At 36.9% G+C, this 24,103-nt stretch overlaps 2 protein-coding genes across 2 annotated transcripts; one reads left to right on the plus strand and one right to left on the minus strand.

The window, feature by feature from the left end:
* Positions 1-345: 345 nt before the first annotated feature.
* Positions 346-13,860, minus strand: LOC117158170 (uncharacterized). Its single transcript, XM_033336815.2, has 2 exons — positions 13,761-13,860; positions 346-1,565 (listed from the first exon to the last, which is right to left on the minus strand). The coding sequence occupies exons 1-2, from the start codon at positions 13,858-13,860 to the stop codon at positions 346-348; spliced, it is 1,320 nt and encodes a 439-aa protein (XP_033192706.2).
* Positions 13,846-23,745, plus strand: Task7 (TWIK-related acid-sensitive K[+] channel 7). Its single transcript, XM_033336844.2, has 5 exons — positions 13,846-14,253; positions 15,125-15,280; positions 19,648-19,991; positions 20,277-20,395; positions 20,846-23,745. The coding sequence occupies exons 1-5, from the start codon at positions 14,127-14,129 to the stop codon at positions 21,102-21,104; spliced, it is 1,005 nt and encodes a 334-aa protein (XP_033192735.1). The 5' UTR covers positions 13,846-14,126; the 3' UTR covers positions 21,105-23,745.
* The last annotated feature ends 358 nt before the right edge of the window (positions 23,746-24,103 follow it).

Genomic DNA, 24,103 nt, shown 5'->3' on the forward strand with positions numbered 1-24,103 from the left:
CCTTTATCTGACGACGGTTACGATCTCGTTTTTCCTTGATATGGAACGGGTTGAGTTGCGTGAGCTTACCCTTTATCGCCGCGTTCCGATCTTTTTGGAGTGTACGAATTTCCTCGAAGAAATGGATGTTTTGCAACAATTTTATTAGCTAATCGTGTGTTATGCGTAATTCGGTAACGGTTAGGGGTGCCGCCTAGGGGTGTCGAGCAACGCTCGACAACGGATTGGTTGCTGTTTATCATTCAAAACGTTAATCTGCGCTGTGATGACTAGATCATTGGATAATGATTCGGATGGTGCTGGTCTGGTATGTTCGGTCGTCAACGGAGTCGTCGATCATCGGAGTCATTGGTTATGTTTTCGTCTGTCACTGGGAGGTGGACTTGGAGACGCGGCTGTTCGTGGTGTTTCCGATCTGTGGTCTGTTGTGTGCCTTTTGCGACGAGTGGGTGATGAGTAGGGTGGCAAGGAGGGTGTTGTGGATCGGCTATTTGATGGGGAAGATTTCGGGCTAGGCGTGCTGGAACGAGACCCTGAATGGTGTTTTGCTCTATACAGCAACGTATGATGTCGTTCACCGCAGACGCGGCATGACCCCGCGAAACAATGCTTTTTTGTGTGCCCTTTCCCGAGGCAGTTGAGGCATAGCGATGCTCCTTTGACCTCCCGAATGCGTTCGCGAAGGGATTTGGTTTTGAAGGTGTCACACCTCCAAATGGGGTGTGGTCCTTGACAGGTGGGGCATGTCGGAGTAACCTGTGTCGCCGTAAATGCATGCCCTCGTAGTGCGCGTTGACGGACCGGAGTGGTTTGTTCCGGTGATTCTCTTGTTTGTTTGACCGTGGTGATCGGTCTGGAGCTTCGTGCTAATCTCTCTAGGAAGTTCAATAGCTGAATGTACGGAGGCAGCTCCTTATTAGGCAGCGTCATTTCCCATTGTTTTTGGATGCTTGATGGGATTTTCGATAGAATGAGGCTGTTAAGTACGGCGCTGGTATCGGGGTAAGAGTCTCCTAATTTGTTTAACGCGTATATGTGCTGTTTGAATGTATGGACTAAGCGCCTTAATTCCGTTGGAGATTCTTTGGTTAACTTTGGATAATCAATGATTGCCATGCCGTAACTGACAGCTGTGTATCGTGGACATTCGAAACTCTCCTTAAGAACCGTTATAGCCTGGCTGTAGTTTATATTACTAAGGGGTAACGCGTTTAAACAATCTGCTGCTTCTCCTTGCAAGGCGGACTGCAGGTAATGAAATTTCTGTACTTCCGTGAGATTAGGATTTTTATCGATGGTGGAAGAAAAAGTGTCATAAAACGTGTTCCATTTCTCTAAGCTTCCGTCAAAAGTAGGCAGCTGAAGATCTGGTAATTTACCAGCTATCGGATTTAAACTAGCGAATGATGCACAGGTTGGAAGGTTTATGGATGTCGACGGCGATGCTGCTTGCGCGTTCCTCAGAAGATTTTGTAGCTTTATGTCTACTGCGACGTACTGATCCCTTATTTCGAAGCCGCGCGCTTGTTCCTCCTCGTCTAATACTTCTAACTCGAGTTGGATCGCTTCGAATTGACTCGCAGCTTCGGTCAGTTGTTTCTCGTAGTTCGTTAACAAGGAGTTTTGCTGACGCCCGGATTGTTCGTACTCGTCCAGTCGGTTCGATACGTATGTGAATCGGCCGCTACAATAGCCTCGTCTCCGACGCAGGGAGATAAGTTGGTCTTCGCTTGCCATCGTTGCCGAGGATGGGAGATGGTCGATATAAGGAACGAGCTTACCTTACTGTCGTGCGGCGTGAGGTCGCGTGTATGCTTGGCGAGGAACGCCTCGTTCCTTCCCGACGGCCACTCGTTTGGTTGTGTTGTTAAGTTGTGGAATTCGTTGGTTTGATGTTCGTCCAGCTGTGGCGGGAAGCTGCGTAGTTGAGTTCCTTTGCCAATGGGTTGTGCTCCTTCGAATGTGACACACCTGACGTCACTGGCTTCGATGTGGTGATAACACTCCCGCTGCTGGTTTAATGTATTCACGTGGCACTGTGTGGTCACTGGCAAGTACACCTTTCACTGACACGTGATCCGGCTCAAAGGACCAAAAATGTTTCGACCATTCGCACGTCAACGGGAGTCGTAAATTTCCGTTACGATTGGATAATCGACGCCACGAAATGATCGATCCCCTGATTTCTGTTGCGATAATAGGGGTGGTTGAATTGACTTTACACTGAATTAACGGATATAATTAATGTTTATTCCAACAACTTCTTGACTAGAAATATACAATTAAATTCGATTGATAACTAGAGTAACAAGGTGTTGTACGCGACGCACGCTTAGATGTTGAAAGTTCAAAAAATGTATAAAGACTGACTTGATTTGTTAAGACCAAGTTCTTGTTGGGAGAGTGAGGGAAGGACTTCTTTGATAATTGGTTAATTTTCTGGATTGGTGTGGAAAGGTGGAGGAAGGGTGTTAACCGCCCCCGAGAGAAAATTGCTAGTGTGAAACATCGTACATGAGAAAAACGAACTTCTCCTATCTTTCCGTAATAAACAATAACCTTTGGACAGTGACTTAGTGCAGATGTTTGGTTCGGTCTGAAGGACCTTAGAAATTCCTAAGATTTATGATCGGCTCTTAAGACTATTGAAGGTACGCAGTGAAGGCGTGCGGACATCTGGTTGCCATCCTGTCAGCGGTGTGTGGCCTGGTCTAGGTAGAATGTCGCCCGACGTAACAAAGTTTGTAATGATCTAATTTGATTTTTGGCCTGATTTCCTCAGTTCCTTTTAGTCATAGGTCTCATGCATCTGGTATGTGAAACACGCAACGATATTGAATTATTCTCAACGAATCTCAGCCAGCTCGATACACCACTTATTCTTTCGTCTAACCAATAAAGCTATCAGTTCGTGCACGTTTCCTTGACTATGGTCGTTCAGATGGATTGAAGAGTAATTGAACTTGACTCTTCATCTATGTGTCGAGGTCTGTCCTTGAATCTTACAGCAAGTTCATGGCACAGGCGTGCAATAAATCACCATGACTTGATAGACTATAGCCACGTCGTGAATTAACCGCGAGAGCCTCAGTTCCCCTTGTATTTTACAGCGAAAGAGCTTTTGCCTATCGAACGAGCGTCGCCTGCCAGGAGAATCTGATCGATCGATAAAAATTCAAAGTCGATCGTCGCAATGATTGCATAATCTTCGTGGACGTGTGACAAATTCACTGGGGATGGTTTCTGAATTGTATCAGAATCGTTCGTTAACATTAAAACTATTTACAAATTTAATACCTACAAAGTATAATAGTTGTACCAAAAAATTTAAATGATATATGGGAAAATATATAATTTTTAGAGAAAGAGCAAGTTTTTATTTGTATACTTTACATAAAATAATTTGAACCGCCTAAAATGCATCACTGTCGACAATGATTCAAAACATGGAATATATTTTCTTATCATTTATATTATTTTATCTAGAAAGAGAAGATATTTCTATATATGTGTTTAAATCAAATGATTAATTCGACAAATTTGAAGAATCAATCTACATAAACCATCAATTAATAGGGAATCCTGATATGATAATAAATTTGCATTTCTGCCATTTACCGAATTTAAATTGCAGTAGAATGCCAAAACGATATGTACAATACTCGAATACTCGAAATACGTAACATAATATCATTATCTCAAAATAATCATAATTTCAAGTATAATAACATCCTAAAATTACGTTACAACCATTGAAATTCAAATCATAATAGCGTATCGAAAACTAACGAATTTGTTCTCTGGCTTCACATACACCTGCCTTCGTTCAATAAAGCCCCATTAACAAACTAAACAGTCTACAAACGCAAAATAATTTGTTAAATGACATAAAGTACAATCTATTAATAATAATTTATTAAATTGTAATCTATTACATTATTTCGTTCAATACGAGTAGAGTATTACGTGTGATATTACGTTGGAGCGTTTCTAAATGAAACTAAATAATCGCCCACGAAACAATGGTCACGAACGTAACACGAAACGAAGAAACAAGCACGATATTTTCGACGTGATGTAATAAAACTCGGCGAAGTTTGAACGTGCTAGATCGTGGAAAAGTGAGCGTAATGACAGGAACGCGATGCGGGAATGTCGTTAACCGCCGATTGCAATTACAGTTTCCCATTTAATTACATGGAGGATGTCTGCAAGTGTTGCGAACCCGCGGCATTTTGTCTCATTACGGTCCACCCAGGAACAGGACCGTAAACTGATGCCCAAATTACATACCCAGCTACGACTACTGTACCTTGCTATTTCTTCATTATCCAATTTTATTTGGACAAATAATTTAACTATAATACAATGGATATATCTGTTGAGTCGCGGGGATAGATTTTTCACTTATGAAGTGTTAAATAAAATAGAATAGAATAATGATAAAGTGAATACAACTACAAGAAATATTTACGCACTGTTTATTTACTTATTTATTTATTTATTATAACATTTACATACTATTTAAGTAATTCACCGTACTTTCTATTTCTCTAGAGATAACAGGATAAAAATTCCTACGGAAATATATTTAATAATACATTATTAATAACAACAACAATTTTCGATGTACTCAATGATGCTCACTCAAAATTCTTACTCTCGATTCCCTTATTTCTCGATTAAAAACTCTCGTCTCATTCAAAAACAATATGCCTGTCGTATTCATACACTATGATATTAAACATTCTAACATCAAATCTCATATGTCAATTATTATTCCTAAACCTATTTTTCAAAATTATTGTTGTGCTTTCCCAATCTTTACGCCAATTACCATTTCAAAATCCATCTTCCAAAATTATTATTCCTTATTTCTAAGGATCCAAATCTAAGGATCTCCTCGATCCAAATAGCCTTCACTCGTATCTATTTTCTATAACAATAATGATTGATATTCTATAACAATAACGATGCGATATTTTGGAGCCAGGCCACATGATACAGGAAATATCAATGGACAGAATTTATTTGAATAATTTTTCAATAACACACAGGAAGATCAGTGGGCGTTTAAGCTCGACGTACATATATTGCGTGCAAGGATCGGTGAAACGTAAAATCTCGTTTACCCGGTTCAGTTGGGCATGAGAAGCGCCGAATTTTCGATAATAAACGCGTAACTTTTTTCGTTCAGGATTCCACAATTCTGGAAATTCCATCGGTTTATAAATTTTTTAAATTTTCATCGTCGACATTTTATTTAATATCTTGGTCAAAGGAGATGGAAATTTCATTGTGAAAATTAATCTCCGGATTAGTTGTACATTGTTCCAAATTTATTTTTAAGAAGATCCTCCTTTAACCATAATACGATTCTCGAATTTATATAGTAGATTACTCGTTACAATTTTTAGTAGATAAAACAAATCTCTGACTATATTCCACTGATTTAGTCGTATTCATAAAAATATGAATTTGCATTAAAACCTACAATCTATCGGTAGGTAACTGTTACGTCGCGTGGAACATCTGCACTCCAGCCGACGCTACCTGGCAGCCAGCGGCCCACCTCCAGTCATCCTGACCCTCAATAAACTCAAGGACCTACCATAAAACGTTAACTTTTAGCTTCATTGTTTCCACATGTTTGCCAGTCAAACTGCTTGTCCGGAAGGAATTTACCATTCTAGAAGTATTTTCGGTTTATGTCCGGGTTTCGGAAACGTCCTTGAGTTTATTAGGCGCTCCTGAAGAGGCACTACCCGCTAGACCTAAACGTTAGATTCATTTAGTTATCCAAATTAAGCATATGCACTTACTTATAATACTTATAAATTATACCTATCTATAATAAGTATTAACTTATTGTAAATAAACAGCCATGTCACTGCGCCACGCCAGAAAAATTACTGAAAATTCTCAACGCGAGAATTGATTGTAATTTCAACAAATAAATAAAAAAAAAAAAAATAAAAAAAAAAAAAAATTAGGCGCTCTTAAAAATTACGGAGAAAGCGGGTAGTCACCGAATGGGAAAAACGAACATATGTCTACCGAAAAAGGCTGATTTTCCCCAAGAACGAAGTCACCCCCCGATCCGCGTTGGTGGGAGACTTCCTCATATCCTTTTTCATTAGCAAGGGTCATAACCAATCGGCATCGTGGATCGTTACCCTCACTTCCTTGACGAAAAGTGTGAACAACGAATCCGCGTTTTTCGTTCAAAGGGCACACCCATACCAAGCTTTCTTTCGGAAAAAGATAAGAGCGAATCGGTCAGTCTATCAACTCAAGTCAATCAGTCTCGATCAAGCATCTTATCAAGCAGTCAACAAGTCGAATACAGTCAGTCGACAAAATACATTATCATACGCGACAACACGAATAGAATCTCAGGTCGTACTCATTCGTAGTCATCTTATATTAAACATTCATTTTGTATTACATCGAAGTTGTTGGATCGTGCAAATATATATAATAACCTGTTAATAGCAGCGTTATCTTCAATTTAACTATCCTTATTATCTCACAAGAAATAAGGGATCGAACGATTCGTGGCGTCGATTAGTTAATCGTAACGGGAATTTACGACTCCCGTTGGCGCGCTTCTTCGAGATCGCGTCTCCTTGCGAACGTGCGAAAACAGTAACAAAAACTTGATATAATTGAAACCAAAAAATGGATAATTTTCCGTTTCGAAAATGACATAAGATACGTAGTACACACAAGATAAATCCATCCCAGACATCATTTTAACGTGCCAAATAGCCGACGCACGGAAGTCGCCGAGTCTAGTTCATTTCTCATTGCCGCGGATATATCAAGGCATCAATGTCAAGCTTTTATATGGTGCAAAAAAAGCGTGGTTGATTCCGGTAAATGCACTCTTAGTTCCCTCTTTTTCCGATGAAGGGAAAAACGAAGATACACGACGGAAAATTTATGCGGGCGACAAGAGACCCAAGCACGTCACCGACATGCAAATGAGCTTTTTCGCTTAGGCCCGTTCCATATACTTATTTTTTCAGACACGTCAATTTGTCACCTCGCATTTTCGCTTCCAATTATTTTTGTGTCACATTGTCTCTTTTGAACCGCGAACGTCGATTTACAATTGGAGAACTGCTGTACGATACGCTATCAATAAAATATCATGAAGTGAAGAAAGAGAATTATATTTTTCTATACTGTCTAGTATCTGTTATATGACAGTGGCAAAATTTTGCCATGAATGGACCCATATGTCAGAACCATATCGTGGTATCCTTTATTAAAAAGATGTTTATATAACTATGAAATCTCCCCTCTAGGTTTGCTATAGTTATTATATAAATATATCAATATTTTTCTTATATATATATATATATATATATATATATATATATTGACTTCAATAATATAATAATTCAATCATAATTGACTAAGTAACGACTTCAAAGTTATTTACAAAAGTTTTGAATACTCCATAGCAAGGAAGATATATCGTAGCTATCAGTTTGATATTGCGATACCAATTGTTCGCTATACTAGAAGGTCATGCCAGGAGAAAATTGCTACGAATGATGACTCGCCCTATACTTTGATCCTATCCCTACATTGTTATATATTTTATCCTTCAATTTTCCACGAGATGAACGAATATTGAGACTACAAAATAGTTTAGAGAGGGATCTATGTTCCAATAAAGAAGAACGGGTCGTTGACAATGGCTATGTTAATAAAAGAAGGGTCTCCAAGGGATGTATTCTGTATAAGATCATAATCACATATCCTGTTGATATATTTAAAGTTGTGATTGCTTCTGTAGTAAGTAAGAAACATAATCGTTGACAATAACTTGATCAAATTCATTTACAATATTATCTAATAGAATTCTGACACTCCTTACTACTTACTACTATGATAAATACATTCGGCCGAAGCCTGAAGTAAATAGATGTAGTTCACTTAGTCAGCTAGTGAGCTAAAACTAGCTTTTTATATTATTATATATTATTCTTCTAAATTATTTTTAGGCACGTCCGATAGGCACATCTATCAGATCGTCATGTTTATAATCTCCAAAGCTTAAAATCGAAATAATTTAAATATGAAAATATGAAAATCTTTTAATTCAACTATCTAAACTACTTGGAAGCATAAAAATGAATAATTTGAATTCTAAAATATTGAAACATTCGAATTCATCCATTACTAGGTCACTATCTCTAAGTCAGTTTCAATTACAATTTGAGTTTCCAAAGCGTTCGAGTATCGCGATGCTCGAATACAACGCCACTGTTTAAAATTGAACTGTTATATCAACGTTTGTCGAATTCGATGCAAACAAAGCAATGGCAGATATTATTAGTTCTCAAGTTTTACCAGAAGCAATTTCAGTTATTGTCGCGTCGTATCGTCACGTTTCTCGTCGTCGTTTCAGTCTATTTGTTGCAATGATAAAAAGCGAAGCTAGCATGTTCTTCAAGTCGTGCCACTCGTCAGTCCTTACTCGAACTCTTCGCCTCCCTTTTCGTGATCCTTTACGGAAGAGACATCTCTTTGCAATCATTTATTTGCCACTTTTCTTATATCGTCTCCCAGTAGAATGTTTCTTTTCCTTCGATAGCAACTGCATTATTCGTTGCAGATCTTATTAAATTTTTAACAACAGTATGTTGAATGGCAACGATGTCTCGACTCTCTTTCACATTGAACCCTTACGATTCGTTCCTTCAAGCTTCACCTTTTCTGATCGAAAAGCACGTGGTCCTTGTCGATGGACGATATGATATTCGCGAACGTGAATTTTTAAATTGGACGTGAAATGTCTAGCATAATGTACGACTATGAAGAACTGTGAATATGCAGCAAATATTGATACAATTGAAATAAATTGTTTTGATCATTGAATTGTATCTTTTGGTTCAATTACTCGCAGATTAGTTACTTCATAACTGGCATGATCACTCATTTAAAAAATTATTTCACTTATAAAATACCAATATATGTATAATGTATCTCTGTTGTATAGCGTACTACGTTAGTTTTATGGTGTAAATACTATTATTTATAACCATACAAAAAAACCACTTTATGCAAAAATCATCTCATGCTATCGTTTATATATATAGTTGAACATATATTTGTAGTAAAAATCGATAAAATTTACCAAAAGTTTCTGTATTTCTATCAATTAATCGGTTATCGATTTCCCTAAAGTTAGACTTCTCCGTTAACCAGCCAATATTGAACTTTAATCAGCACTTTATACGAATCACCAAGACCAGTATATAAAATTATTTTTTACCTCTCACGTAAAAGGAATAAAAAAGAAGAAAATGAAAAAATGTATCGTATAACTTTTTCTATTAACAAGAAAAATAGAGAAAAATAAGGAAAGGAGAATTCACGTAACCCTTTCATTCTCCGTTCCATGAAGTATTCGGAGCTATCGCGTTCAAGGCGAATTTCTACGCACGATCGAAGAAGAGTGCAATTTTCTTGACAAACAGGCGATACCTTTAACGATCGACGAAACGTACGGTAATTTTCTTGCTATTTCATCTTGTAGCAGCCCCGTGTGGCGTTCATTATTAGCGATATAGCGAGAACGTTCGTTATCCGCCCGTTCCTGCAAACAAGATCACTCGTCTGGGGTGGTATCTGCATGCAAATAGTCTAACAATCGAGCTCAAAGCATTGTTTTGTACGAATGTCTTCGATTAACATGCTCCCTGTGGAGATCAGCGGACAATTTTCCTGAAAAAGTGTCCGTAGAGGACAAGACGAGTCAGCGTTGTTTTCTGAGAGCAACAGTTACAACTTTTGACCCATGAATTAGGGTCACATACAAATATTTCATCTTTCTAAATATAATACTGTATTACAAATTGCATATTAAACTTGACTATCCACATTTCTAGTAGATCAGGCACTTGTCTATCTATATTTATAACAATTCTGAATTATAATAAAGTCAAATTAACATTTCGAACTTTCCGATTTTTTAACTTATTACATATTTTTTTAATGGAATTTAAATCAGACTATCACGGGAGATAGGTAGTTTATGATTGATAGTTTATTTTCATCTTGTAAATAACTTCTACACATTTTATTGCGTGTTTCGTATCGTTATTTTGAATAAATAAAAAATTCTGATTTAATAATTTTTCTAATAATCTATGCTAATGTAGTAACTGATGGATTCTTAAAGTAAGGACAAGTGATGATGGTAGAGTTTAAAGTTTAATGTATTTTAATAAGTGATATTCAAATACAAGAGGAATATAAATAGAGTTTAGTATAGTTTAAATCAGCGATATTCAAGAACAAAAGGACCGATTATAATATCGTCGCACGTCGATGCACACTGTGTCCGCTCAACTCACGCTCTGCTTCTCGACTGCCTCTCTGGCCGTTGCAGCATTCTTGTGTCTTTTGCTAGGCCCACCGCACACGTGTTCCGCAGACGCTCGTAGCCAGGGTCACGTAGGTCTTTTCGGCGAAGCTATTTATTTGAAGGATCCGATAACGCATTGATGGAGCCGACAGCGCCTCGGCACTCGCGACATTGTCTATAATTGGCTCGACGTTTCTTAGGCCCTTCTCCCCGATACTACACTAATCTGTCTAATATGATGTAACTTTACATAATTTTTGCTATCACATAGAAATCGCTTGTTCCCCACAATTCTACTGGAAAAGTGAAAAACGTCAGAAGTTTTGTGTGGTTTTAAGTTCAATGGGCAAAGGCTGTGGAATTTTTTAAGATGTAGAATGCCATTAACTAAAATGTAATTAATAAGTTCGCCGATTTGAGAAACTTTGATGGTTATTGTCTTCTTCTATGAGATACGATTTGTAATTTGAAAAGGAAATAATTATACACCATGGATTCCGGAAAACGTAGTTTTAACTGGAACAATGGGAGAATGAAGGTTAAAACTGGTAGAAAATTCATTACGTAGGATGCGTGGGATGAAAGAAAATGACTGCAACATCAAGTGTGAAACTCGAACGAAAACCCTATTCAGTATAAACATTTACACCATCGTTTGTGTTCTACACACATTTCTGAAGTTGAAATCGCATTTTGCATACCATTCTGCATCTGTTTTTTATTTTTTCAATGTTCTGTTTGAATTTTTGTTTTCAAAATAATTGCATGAATTTAATACTCAGTGGCTCATGAAAGTACATATTTGAACTTGTAGAGATCTTTCATAAGATTGATATGTTATGTGTGTTATAAGAAACATATTGAAATTTCATTAGTTTTGAAATGAGGCACAGTTATCATAACTATATTGATACAATTTGAAACTAATCTGAAAATGTATATGCTCAAAGATAATGAAACAAACTTAAAAAATCATTCAGAAATTAAATTTATAATTTACGTCTTTATTATTTTATATGTATGTATGATATATGCGTGGTGCATGAAAACTCTATTTATTCTATATTGTAACAAAAATCTTATAAATAATACAATTATTTTAGCATTTGTGTTATTAAATTTCCTATTATATTCGTTACTCTTTGATTTTATGCATTTCATAAATGAGATTCATATTTTTACAAACTTGACTGAATTTCCTAACTAATTCTATTAAGCCTTTTTAATACTGATCAATTAATTTTTCCTTTGACAATATAGATTAATTATGATTTATATGAGACCAATGGTTCTGTAAGTCACTGTATATGCAATCCAAAGGCTAAAAAGCGGAATTCGAAATTTTATTAATCTTCTTTTAACGTTTTATTTAATTCCCGGTTGAAAACAAGAATAGGGCTGTTTCGAGAAAAATTTACACAAATCACTACCAGGAAAAAGTTGTTGTTCTATTTTATCGAATTTTCAGTAGAAGTGAATTTCTCGTCCTTTGTTTTTCCAGAAATTTCTGACAGCATACGTTTTCGAATACAGAAGCGACAAGTGTAAATTTCACTTGTACAGTATTCACTTGGCAAGTATCCTGATTTCAAGTTCTCTTTGTTTTTCGATAATATAAATTTCTCGTATATAAAATAATTATCGCTATACACAGGGTCCTTCTGTTTTCGCCAGGTCATAACTTTGGCTCGTAAACATCTTTCTGTAAGACGTGTAACCGCAATAAAACTACGGAACGTGCGAACGTAAAATCATTGCGCGACTTATCCAGTTACCGTGGATGTCCTTGAGAACCTCGATTTTAATTGTTCAATTTAATTTTAATTTTATTTAAATTGCTACAGAAAGTGTCTATATACAATCATAAATATACTTCATAAATATAAATAAATATATAAATATTTATATATATACACAAATAAATAAAAATATGATAAATAACAATTTATCGGGAAATAAGGACTGTGCGAATACTTCTTTAGCCTCTGTAAAAACTTCCGCGTTGTAATATTGTTCCAATATTATCAAAAAGGAGAAAATTTTTGAAAAGGGTTAGTATTATTTTAATATCGTTAAACAAGGAAATATTGCATTGGCACGTGCTTGACGCTCGATAAAATGTGCGCTTTCACGGTTTTTTCACCTTTAACCTAGATCTGAAGTCACTCCTATATATTTTTTCTTCATTCCTGCGCGTCTTGAATAGCACACTAGCACACGACATTCTATTTGACGATCCAGTAAACATTTAACTCTTCAGATAGATACTAAGGAAATGCAACTTAAAATAATATAAAAATTCACAGAAATATCAGTAATTTCTGTGACATGATTTTGATTTCAAGATCTAAGTAAGGAACGCAGAAAATAAGAAATTTTCGAGAGAAATAATAGACGTCTATACGCAACAAATAATTGCATGAACAATGACGAGGGTCATAACTTGCTCATAAAATTAGACCGTAGTAGCATTAATAACTCGATTATACGTGTACTAGTCCAGGAAACTCTATGCCAAGTAGCAAATTCCTTTTAATCGACATATTCTCTTGAAGGGTGTAAAGGGTGTCCTTATCATCCCTTCCGGTCGGTAAAGAATCTCCTGAATTATCCATAGTAGCTGAAAGAGTTGCTTTTCCAACACCAATTCAATGGTGAAATCGTGTCTGATCAGTGACCGACTCATACTATTGAAAAATTAAATCTTTATCAATAAACAGTATCTTTTAATTAATAATTTTTAGTTTTCATTAAAGTAACTTTTTAGTAAGTTTTTGTAATGATTATCTGTAAGATATTAGCATTATTAATTAATACGAACAAGCTGTATTTGATTATATACGGATTAAATATGGATATTAATAAGGAATTTTTAAGTGATTTCTTTCTAAAGATTTGGAAAATCTGCGTTATCATTAGATTACGGATGTATAAGAAAAATGCTTTTAGAAATACAATTAAAAAAATAGAATTTAAGCAGGAATATGTTTCACTCACTCAATATTAGACTAAAATTACTATAGTAAAGTTCAGCCCTTTCAATTTCTTTTCATAAAACATTTCTAAAACATAGTTTAACTGATAATTTGTAATGCAACCTCATAAGTAATTGACTTTTAACAGGAAACTTACACACAATCGAAAAATTTAATTTTGATATAAACTACAACTATACTTAATCGGTAATGTTACATATGATACGAAAAATAAGAGTTCCAGATGACGCCTAACTCGCCAGACACGAAAAAGTATTGCGTATCATGTTTATTCTGTACCTCCTCTGTTCTGATATCAACTCTGCTTTATCAATCTCCACACCAAACCTCTTTGCCTGACTCCTGATCGATTCGTTCTACTGCAACACCGCTCTTACCGATAGCCAAACTTGTTGTAGCAGCACTGGTTACGTTTCCATGGAGCTTACCGTCGCTCATAGATTTGATCAATACTTCCCTTAATCGTGTGCCGAGCATCGTCCAAGTCGTGCTGGCCTTCGTGTATCGTGTACGCGTCCCGACGTTTTCCTCTTCGAATCTTTCAGTCCGTGACATGTCGTCGAAGGATCGATAGCGTTGCATGTATAAAAAAAGAATATGTTGCTACTTATTCTCCTGAACCTGCAAAAAGCATGAACGACGCGCGATCTGTGTTCGTGCAATCGAACGTGTAGAAAGAAACGTGACGACAAATCGTTGGGAGGTGTGCCGGATTTCGCGGTTCTTCTTGACAGACTGTGAAGATGAAGAGGCAGAATGTGAGGACTTTGTCGTTGGTAGTGTGTACATTTACTTATTTGCTGATTGGCGCGGCGGTTTTCGACGCGTTGGAGTCGAACACGGAGAGGAAGCGCTGGGAGTTTTTATCGGGTGAGACTTGTCTCGTTGTCTTCAAGTGTAAATATGCGAATTTGTTGTTGGTAGAACATTGATATGAAAATAAATGCTATATGGAAAGTTGATGATGAAAGTTGAGGGTGAAAATGTATATAGAGGAAGGGTGGAGGCAGAATATATAGAATTTGAAAATTCTATTGGATAAACTTTGTTTACTTATTTTCACGTGTAAATATTTGAGTACGCGATTGGTAGATATATCTGTGAAAGACAGAATGTGTGTTATATATGGATCGTTCGTGATGTGAATTGATAGTGAAAGTATGGAGAAAGAGGTAGAATATATAAAATTAAAAGTTTCTATTGGACGAGTTTTGTTTCGCTGTTCACGTATGTGAATGTGAGAAATGCTTAGAGTAAGAGATTGGTAGGAAATGAATAGGCAAATGAACAATATATAGAACACTGATGGCGAGCGATAAGGCCGGTAGTATATATAGAGGGGTAGTATAAATACACACGCACATATCAGCTGCGTCGGGGTTGATATTTTCACGTGTCGATGTTTAAGCGTGGGATTAAGGTAAACGTATAACGTTGAGGGTTGAAAATAGAGAGATAGGATGCACAGTATAATATTCAGCGCTGATATTTTCATAGATGAATATTTATATAATAATTAGTAGCATTTTCCGCTTGTGAATATTTAAGTATGTGATTAAATATAATGTTAAGAGTTAGGGATGAAAAATAGCAAGGAAGGGTAAATTTGGGGTAGCTATTCTCATACCTGCAAATTTTAATTCTCAATTAACAGAAAAATATGTAGTCAAGAATAGTAGAATATATACATTAATAATAATAATAATACTATCGAAAATTGTGGTTATGTTAATGATTTTAGAGGTTCGTCGAAACATGATCAAGAAGTACAACATCACGCAGGAAGATTACATAATGTTGGAAATTGTTATAATAGAAAATAAGCCACACAAAGCAGGCCCTCAATGGAAATTCGCTGGTGCCTTTTATTTCGCGACTCTTGTGCTTGCTATGATAGGTGAGTGATACCCTCAAGCGTGTTTGCTACGTGTTTAGAATGTTTATTTTGTGCAGTAGAAGTTAAATATGTATCGTAGATAATCGATATCAAGTTACAACCTTGGAATCTTTAATGTGTATGTATTTATAAAATACATAATAAATTCCTATATTCTATATGACACATAATAATCCTAAGTTTTTAGTTGATAGAGCATTATTCTATTCTATATTTATTATTATTCTATATTTGTATTACTCTAGATAAATTAATTTGACATATTCTGCATTATTTATATCAGAAACTTTCATATTAAGAGTTTTTATATTTGTCGAAGATGAAAGGACATCGAAGCCTCCCCTTTGGAACTTCGGGATAACCCCCCCCCCCCCTAACACTGTAATCTAGAGTCCACTATAGCTGTAATTAAACAATCGTAGTTATTCAATCCGATTGTAATTATTCGAGATTAGTGACAGTGAGCTTTGGCTCGAGGCGGCAGTCTGTCGCCCAACGTAGCCGCGGTTGTCACGTAAACTTAGGAGTTAGTTGACGAAAATAAAAAAATAGCTGAGTCGTAACACAACTATCGTCTTTAGTTCACAGCACAGGTTTACACAGATCGGAGAGATGTTCACTGTTCGGTAGTTTTGTCTATTTCTCCTCAGGTGTTCTCGTCTCATTACGGAGGAAAGCTCGGTGTGGGTGCGCCCTTTTTAATTAACAACGCGGATTCGCTGTCCACACCTTCCGTTAGGAAAAGTGAGGGTAACGATTCACGATGCCAATTGGTTATGGGTCATGTTAATAAATGAAGATAGGAGGAGAAAGCCTCCTACCAACGCGGCTAGTAGGTAATATTGTTTATGGCAAAAACCAGCTTTTTCGTTAGTCGAGTATTGGGTTTTTCCCATTAAGTAACTACCTGCTTTCCACGTAGTTAGTAAGGACGTGTAACAACCTAAGGGCTGTTTCAAGGACCATCCATAAACAAATAATAGAAATAATAAACTTAAAAAGTTTAGGTTTATGGTGGGTCCCTGGGGTAATTGAGGGTTCGGAAAATTTCTTTTTTAAAACCAATAGTACATTAAAGTATGACATTCGAAGAATATTGTATAAAATTTTCACGGAGAAATATTAAAAAATACGGCAATGGCAGCAATTATTCGGACGTGTCTCGGAAAAAAGTATAATTGCGGTGCCCCTCAGAACTTGGTGCTGTATCATCAGAAATCAAAAAGTTAAAGTTCATTCGTTAAGTAACAGTTTTCCCCAGGTAACGCTGCGAAGATTTTTTCAAAATTTCAATTTCTCACTTTTTTGGAACACTTTGAAGGGAAAAACGCGATTTTGTGCGAAAATTTGCGGCTAATTTGTTATTTTAAAATAAAAATAATTAACAAATTTGAAGAAACTCTACAGTGTTACCTCGAAAATTATATACAGAAATAGTTTTAAAAATTTCAAAAGGATCGATGCAGTAGTTCTGAAGTAATTGGGAGCACCGACTTTGAAAACGTGAGTTGTGGGGAAAACGCTTTAAAGTTTCGAACACTAAAAAATCTGGTATAAAACGTTCATAAGTGAATTTTATCGATTTACCTCGTTTGTACTTAAGTCGTTAAGTACTATAAATAGATCTGGGGGTAAGATTAGGTATTATATAGAGAAAAAAACATCTGCGAAATAACAATAGCACGCTCGGGTCGGGTAGGTAATATCATCCGACATGTATAAAAATACTCCTAACTTCGTCAATTTTGCTCCAATCAACTTGAAATTTTGACACAATATTCTTAAGATGTTATGCATTCAATTAAAAAATAAAAAAAATGCAAAAAGAAAATTTTAAAACCTTACCCCCCCCCCCTCCTTAAAAGAAATATTTGTGGCGGCACGCGACAATAAACATCCCAACGGTTTCTGTCCCGTGGCTCGCCACACGCAGACCCTATTCTTCGAGTAAGATGATTGCCAGATGTCGATGCGTCTCCGCAGTACATGTTCAGCTAGCCTGAGGGCCCGTTATAAATCTTAAGATTTAGTTGACTAAAATTCTTCAAACAGACAAACAGTCTTTGTCCCAACTACGGGAAAATAGGGGGGACCTATCTTTTTCAACGAACGGCGTCTCCCACTAGCAACTTTCCCTCGAGGGCGGCTAGCATCTTTTTCTAACCACCGATATGGAGATTGACCAATTAGCAGCAACGCCAATTTCCCTTTCTCTCTGAACGAAGACGAATCGGATGGTCTCGTGTCCTTAGACACACCCCATCATAGTTTTCCTCTGTGGCATCATCGGGACGGAAACTCACTCTCTCGCTTGCGACCTCATCGACGAAAAGGTTAACACCTTACGGTCAGTGAATATCACCAAAGAATCCGACTTAGAGTACGTACACCTACCATTCCATTGACCGCGTATTCGTTAGCGAACCTAAGACCATTGTCACTAGTGTCGCGAGTGTGTGACCGCCGTGAGTTTGCGTCAACTTTGTAACCTCTTTGTTTGTGTCAATAAAAGTCACTTCCGTGGTGTAAGAAGATGGATAGCTTCAGTGAAGAATCATTACCTATCCCAAGCCCTCACCGTGATAGCGACTCGAGCCCGGACTCGGATCGTGACTCGACATCAGAAGTGGGATCCGAACATATGTTGTCGATGCGGGATCATAAGAGCATCGTGCGTGAACTAATCCGGTCGCTAACAAAGAAGAACAAGGGACACAGGGTAACAAGGATATCGTTACCGCGTTTTAACCCCGAAGCCGCGGACGCAGATCCAGCCGCCTGGTGCTCAGTCGTTAGTCTGCTTATGAAAGACAACCCTCTGAAAAACAGCGCGCTATATTCTGCTTTGAACCGTGCCCTAGAAGGCCCGGCAGCGTATTGGCTTATGCAAATAATGGATAGCGAAGAGGTCACATGACCAGCTTTTAAGGAACAATTCATCGCGCACTTCGCTGGCCAAGAAACAGCAGCCTCGTCGCTAATCAAGGTATCCAAGGAACTACAGCGGGAGAACGAAACATCAGGGGCATACGGAAACCGTCTTGTTTCCCTCCTGTATTCGAAGTGGCGAAATTCAACAATGGAGGAAGTAGTCACCGCCACCGTTCTCTATCTAATGGGCTCGCGCGATCGACGCTTTGAACGACTAGCACTCACGCGTGATATTAAGTCGGTGAAACAATTTCGAAGAGAGATGCAGCCTTTCCTCTACGAGGAGAGGCGGACGTCTACGTCACGGAGGCCATCATCGGGCTCCGGAAATAAACGAAGCAGGTCATCCGCCCCCCGGAACAAGTGCCGCCACTGCAATAGTTACGGACATACGATATCTGAGTGCCGCAAGAGGATGTAACGTCAATTCATATTAGAGGCAGGATGTGTGCAGGTTTTCACCGCGTACCCTCAATTACCCCAGGAACCCACCATAAACCTAAACTTTTTAAGTTTATTTCTGTTATCTGTTTATGGATGGTCCTTGAAACAGCCCTTAGGTTGTTACACGTCCTTACTAATTACGGGGAAAGCAGGTAGTTACTTAATGGGAAAAACCCAATACTCGACTAACGAAAAAGCTGGTTTTTGCCATAAACAATATTACCTACTAGCCGCGTTGGTAGGAGGCTTTCTCCTCCTATCTTCATTTATTAACATAACCAATTGGCATCGTGGATCGTTATCCTCACTTTTCCTAACGGAAGGTGCGAACAGCGAATCCGCGTCGTTAATTAAGAAGGACGCACCCACACCGAGCTTTCCTCCGTAATGAGACGAGAACACCTGGGAAGAAATAGACAAAAACCATCGAACAGTGAACATCTCTCCGATCGGTGTAAACTTGTGCTGTGCTAGAAAATAAAGACAATAGTTGTGTTACGACTCAGCTATTTTATTTTCATCAACCCACCCCTAAGTTTACGTGACAAGGATGAAGTTGGAACCGAGGAAGGACTCCCGAAGCCCGGAGGAAAGCCGACCGGCCGCATGGCCAAAAGCATCGTGCTTTAAATGCCATAAGAAGGGACACCGCGCCTCATTGCCCGTTGCAGCTATTTCCTTTTTTTAAAGAGACTTATAGAATTACTCCATGCCTTTGTTAGACAAAGCGTTCATCCCTTGACCGCGGTTACATTGGGCGACAGACTGTCGCCTCGAGCCAAAGCTCACTGTCACTAATCTCGAACAATTACAATCGGATTGAATAACTACGATTATTTAATTACAGCTATAGTGGACTCTAGATTACATTGTTGGGGGGGGGGTTATCCCGAAGTTCCAAAGGGGAGGCTTCGATGTCCTTTCATCTCCGACATATTTATATTCTTAATCATCATAAGATTTTATTTTAATTTATTCTATAAAATTTCAAGGGTACGGACACTCAACGCCAGTCACCATAGGAGGAAAAGCATTCTGCATGGCATACGCCATGGTAGGCATTCCTCTCGGTCTGATAATGTTCCAGAGTATCGGTGAACGTCTGAACAAGTTCGCCTCTGTAGTCATCAAACGAGCAAAGACGTATTTAAGATGTCAGAAAACAGAAGCAACTGAGATTAATCTAATGCTCGCGACTGGTTTACTTTCGAGCATAATTATCACGACTGGAGCTGCTGTGTTCTCGCGTTACGAGGGATGGAGCTACTTCGACAGCTTCTACTACTGTTTTGTCACGCTGACTACCATCGGTTTTGGTGATTACGTCGCCTTACAGGTAAATTCGTCTAACGATAAATTCAATATTTTATCGAAATCTTATCAAACCTTTGTCAATTCGTATTAATAACCCTGATATTTTATCGAAGTTTCATAAGAAGTTAGAATTTGTTAATTTTTAGCAAGAACTTTTTTGTTGCTTGAATTTTATTGCTTCGTTATTATTAGTTTCTCAATTCATTTTTGTTGATAGGAGAGTATTTCTTCTTCAATTCGCTTTATCTTAATATTTAAATTTAGCAAAAGACTTTTGTAATATTTGTTTGTGATGAAAACGTTGCAGAATGATCACGCACTTTCCAATAAACCTGGATACGTGGCCTTAAGCTTAGTCTTTATACTATTCGGCCTGGCCGTCGTCGCTGCCAGCATAAACTTACTCGTCCTCCGCTTTATGACGATGTAAGTACATATTCCCTCACCCCAAAGCGTGCACATATATCTCACTTGTCCCCTTTTACTTATCGCCATTCTGTCTTCTCAGGCCACGCAGTAAATGTAGGTCACGTCCAAGATATTACTCTTCAAAAATTTATGTGATATCTTTGAGCACATTTCCACTTATTTCGCTTCTTCAATGATCAAAAAGTAAAGAGGGTTTCTTTTAACAAAATTTCAATTATTCACAGTCAAATTTTTTTTATTAAAAACTTCCAAAGATTGAAAAGAATTCTCCAGTTATATTTATAACATTACACTTAATAAGAGAGTTCTATCCCTAGATATCAAAGAAATATCAAAGTATTGCTACCGATTGTATGTTCTCAAGTCGTATGACTTGAAATTTTGAATTTTGAATTTTGAAGCCCTGAAAAATTCTGAAATTTCTAATCTTTCTTAATTGTTAAATAGGAACACGGGTGACGCTCGCCGCGACGAAGAGCTTCAACCAGCTTCTCATCACGTGTTAACACTAGACGGTGAGGTGGTCGCTGTAAATGGAAAACTATTAGCTGGCCACGTGCCCATAGTTCACGACACGGATGACTGCGTGAGCGTGTGCTCGTGCACGTGTCTAGGACCACCGAATTCTGAGCTTCTGGACCAAGGTTACCAAGGCTACAGGCCTCCTTCAATCTCGAGCCTTCGCGTGAAACGTGCATCCGTCTGATGGAAGGAGTTCCGTCGTCGCAGTTTACGTCGTCGATTATCGAGAGCTGACAGCAGAGAACTACTTGGTATCGACGTGTAAAAGATCGACTCGAAAATTAATATAACCAAATGGATTTAAAAATCCGTGAAGGAAACAATGACATTGGAAATAATTTCATTGGTATAGTTCACAATGGAGATTTTCAAGTTGATTCAAATTGGACCGATGTTCGAAATTGTGTTCTTATAAGATCTACCTTATAACGTTATAACGTTCAAGGACTCGTTATCGATTTTTGAAGACGTATTTTGAAGACAGCCAGTGGAGTTTGTTCTGTGGAGGTGACTTTAGAATTGAACTATTGAATTGTACTTGGCTCATGTTGTAACATTACGAATAGTCGTAAGAAGAAGGACGTTCAGAGAATGTTTGATCGTTTGTAGACGATTTTGTAACGGTTTGTAACGGTTTGTAACGGTTTCGTACGTTTCATATCGTACCACGGACCATTTTCTCCCGGTGAATTCCGAGAGAGTTTCAAATTCTCTAGAAAATTTAAGAATTCGAATTCGTATTCGGTGTTTATGCTGTGTCATATGTATTGAACGATTATTGAAATTATTGAAGATTGTAGATTAGTCATGAAGGTTGCATTGGTATTAGAAATTGTTGCTTAGAGGATTGCTTTGTTCCGAAGATAAGTTGGGTTTCTTCGAATAAATTTTCAAATTAAAATTTTTTATGATTTTCACTACCTATGTTGCATGTTAATAAAATCTTTTACATTTTACAAAAATCTGTTCTCAAAGTGTACGTATATGATTTACATAAATTATGACAGAAGTATTTGCCTAGATTTTGATATCCTTCAAAAATGTTATACGGACAAAACGATCCTCGTAAAAGAGAAAATAATTTGTTTGATGAAAGTTGAAGAAGTAGAGATCGCCGTTTCGATCTCGGTTATTTGTATGTATACTGAATATATAAAACGTAAACAGAACAATATCCAGGCCTCGTTAGCATGATTGTTAAATACATATATACGACTCGATGTTTGTACTAATAAACGTAAAAGCTGGAAAATGTGAAAATTTCACGTAAATCGTCAATCGACGAAAAGAAAAAGTCGATCCTAGGAAGTAGCTTAATTTTGTAGCTACGAAAATTGTGATTGTACAATTTTCGAGAATTGTAACTTGAACTTGAATAACAATTTTATCGTACTTGCGATGCGAAAGAAACATACATATATCTCAGCGTCGTATTTTTTAAACCTAAGATTAGAGAATATATCAACCGACAAACAGGAATAACCGGGAAGACTGATAGTTGAATTAACTGACTAGTTGTTATCTTTTTAACACAAATTTCTCTAGGCGCCTGTTTTAACCCTCCAAAAGTTAAAAAGTTAAGAATTGTAAAATATTCGTGTAATTTTAGTATTTTTATAATTCATTTATTATAGTATCTACGTTTGTCTGTTTAATTTTGTAATTATGTAGTATTTGTGTAAGCGATCGTGAATTTTGTAAAAGTATACGATAAATAGTCGCTTATTTGTTGTTGATTAAAAGCATTCATGTTTAGTTTAGTTTAAACGTGAAACGAAATTTTTGAAGACTAAAAAATGATATATTGTGAATATTTCAAGTAACTGCAGGGTGGTTCCTAAGTATCTTGTATTTTAGATGTTTAAGATGTTACTAAAGATACTGAGATTTTAGAGGGAATTTTTAAACATTAATTTCGATCAGTCTCTATGGCCAACAGGAAAAATTTAGATTTTCGAAGATTTGAATATTTCGATAGTCTAGATATCTGTTTAGATGGTTTAAGTATCTAGAGATATAAAACATAAGACAAAAAATTTTTCATTTTAAATATTACAAATATTTCATTGAAGCATGTTCTAACATTTTACAAGTGAAGCCAGATTATTCAACGCTACTTCGTAAATATTTAGTTTCAGAATATAGGGTCATAAATTTATCAAAATTTTCACAGCATGCACAAAGAATAGAAACATGGATAAAAGGACAACAGTTTACTTTTAATAATCATAATTATAATAATTAAATATATATACAATATAACTAATATATATACAATAAATTTGAAAATAGCATATTTTTCGTTTCAAACTAAAGTAAGCCAGAAACCAAATAAAACTTATTTCGATGAATTTGATTATTCTGGCTTCAGAGTAACTCACATACGTATAAAAATATTTGCCAGAAAAAATGATGCTCAAAAATGAAAGTGCATTAAACATAGCAAGCAAACTGACTGGAGGGTTAAAACGAATTCCAAAATATTTTATGTTTTATTGTTTCTTACATTCGAACTTACAGTTGCCGGTACCATACCATATCAATGCTTCTTTTCTTCCCAACGACGCGTTCTGTTTTCGTCAATTATCGATGATTGATCTGAGTGATCAACACACGCACAAAAGCAGTTACGTATCGTTTAATAAAAATAGCGACAAAACCACGATCGATCCTCATAGGAACATCGCTGCACAGAGTAAACGATAATGTGCACTCATTTGTATACATGTACCTTAGTTCATAGGCGCTCGTCGTATTCTAAGACGGTATATGATTGGGTATATTTTTTATCGTCGAGAGTTTTTTAATAAACGACAGTTCATTATTTTCTTTCTCACGTTCATTTCTTCCCTGCCTGTTTTCACTTACATCGATTCAAAATTTGCAAACTTCGGATCGGGATTTGAAAATCGTGAAAACCCTTCAGGTTATGAATTTTGATCCACAATCGAGGAAAAGCTGGGTTATGATAGAAATAAGTCAATATGGAAATTATTTTACGCTAAATTATATTCGCGGTGTACTCGAACTGTGTGAAAATAATCAAAATTAAAGTTTAAAGTTTACAGTTCATACTTCAGAGTTCGAAGTTTAAAGTTTGGGGTTAAAAGCTCAAGATTCAAGGGCGAAGTTCCAAATTTAGCGTTCAAAACTTCCGACTAGAAGTTCAAGATTTAATGTTAC

Source organism: Bombus vancouverensis, chromosome 14 (genome assembly GCF_051014615.1).
Source record: "Bombus vancouverensis nearcticus chromosome 14, iyBomVanc1_principal, whole genome shotgun sequence".
Classification (NCBI taxonomy): Eukaryota; Metazoa; Arthropoda; class Insecta; order Hymenoptera; family Apidae; genus Bombus; species Bombus vancouverensis.

Excerpts from the sequence above, each read along its gene's own strand:
- Task7 (XM_033336844.2), top strand. The coding sequence starts at position 14,127 with ATGAAGAGGCAGAATGTGAGGACTTTGTCGTTGGTAGTGTGTACATTT. Across the intron at positions 19,992-20,276 it reads GTGATTACGTCGCCTTACAG|AATGATCACGCACTTTCCAA; the intron begins GTAAATTCGTCT and ends AAAACGTTGCAG. Across the intron at positions 20,396-20,845 it reads GTCCTCCGCTTTATGACGAT|GAACACGGGTGACGCTCGCC; the intron begins GTAAGTACATAT and ends ATTGTTAAATAG.
- LOC117158170 (XM_033336815.2), bottom strand. The coding sequence starts at position 13,860 with ATGCTCGGCACACGATTAAGGGAAGTATTGATCAAATCTATGAGCGAC. Across the intron at positions 1,566-13,760 it reads TACAACAAGTTTGGCTATCG|CGATCCAACTCGAGTTAGAA; the intron begins GTAAGAGCGGTG and ends GTCAATTCGAAG.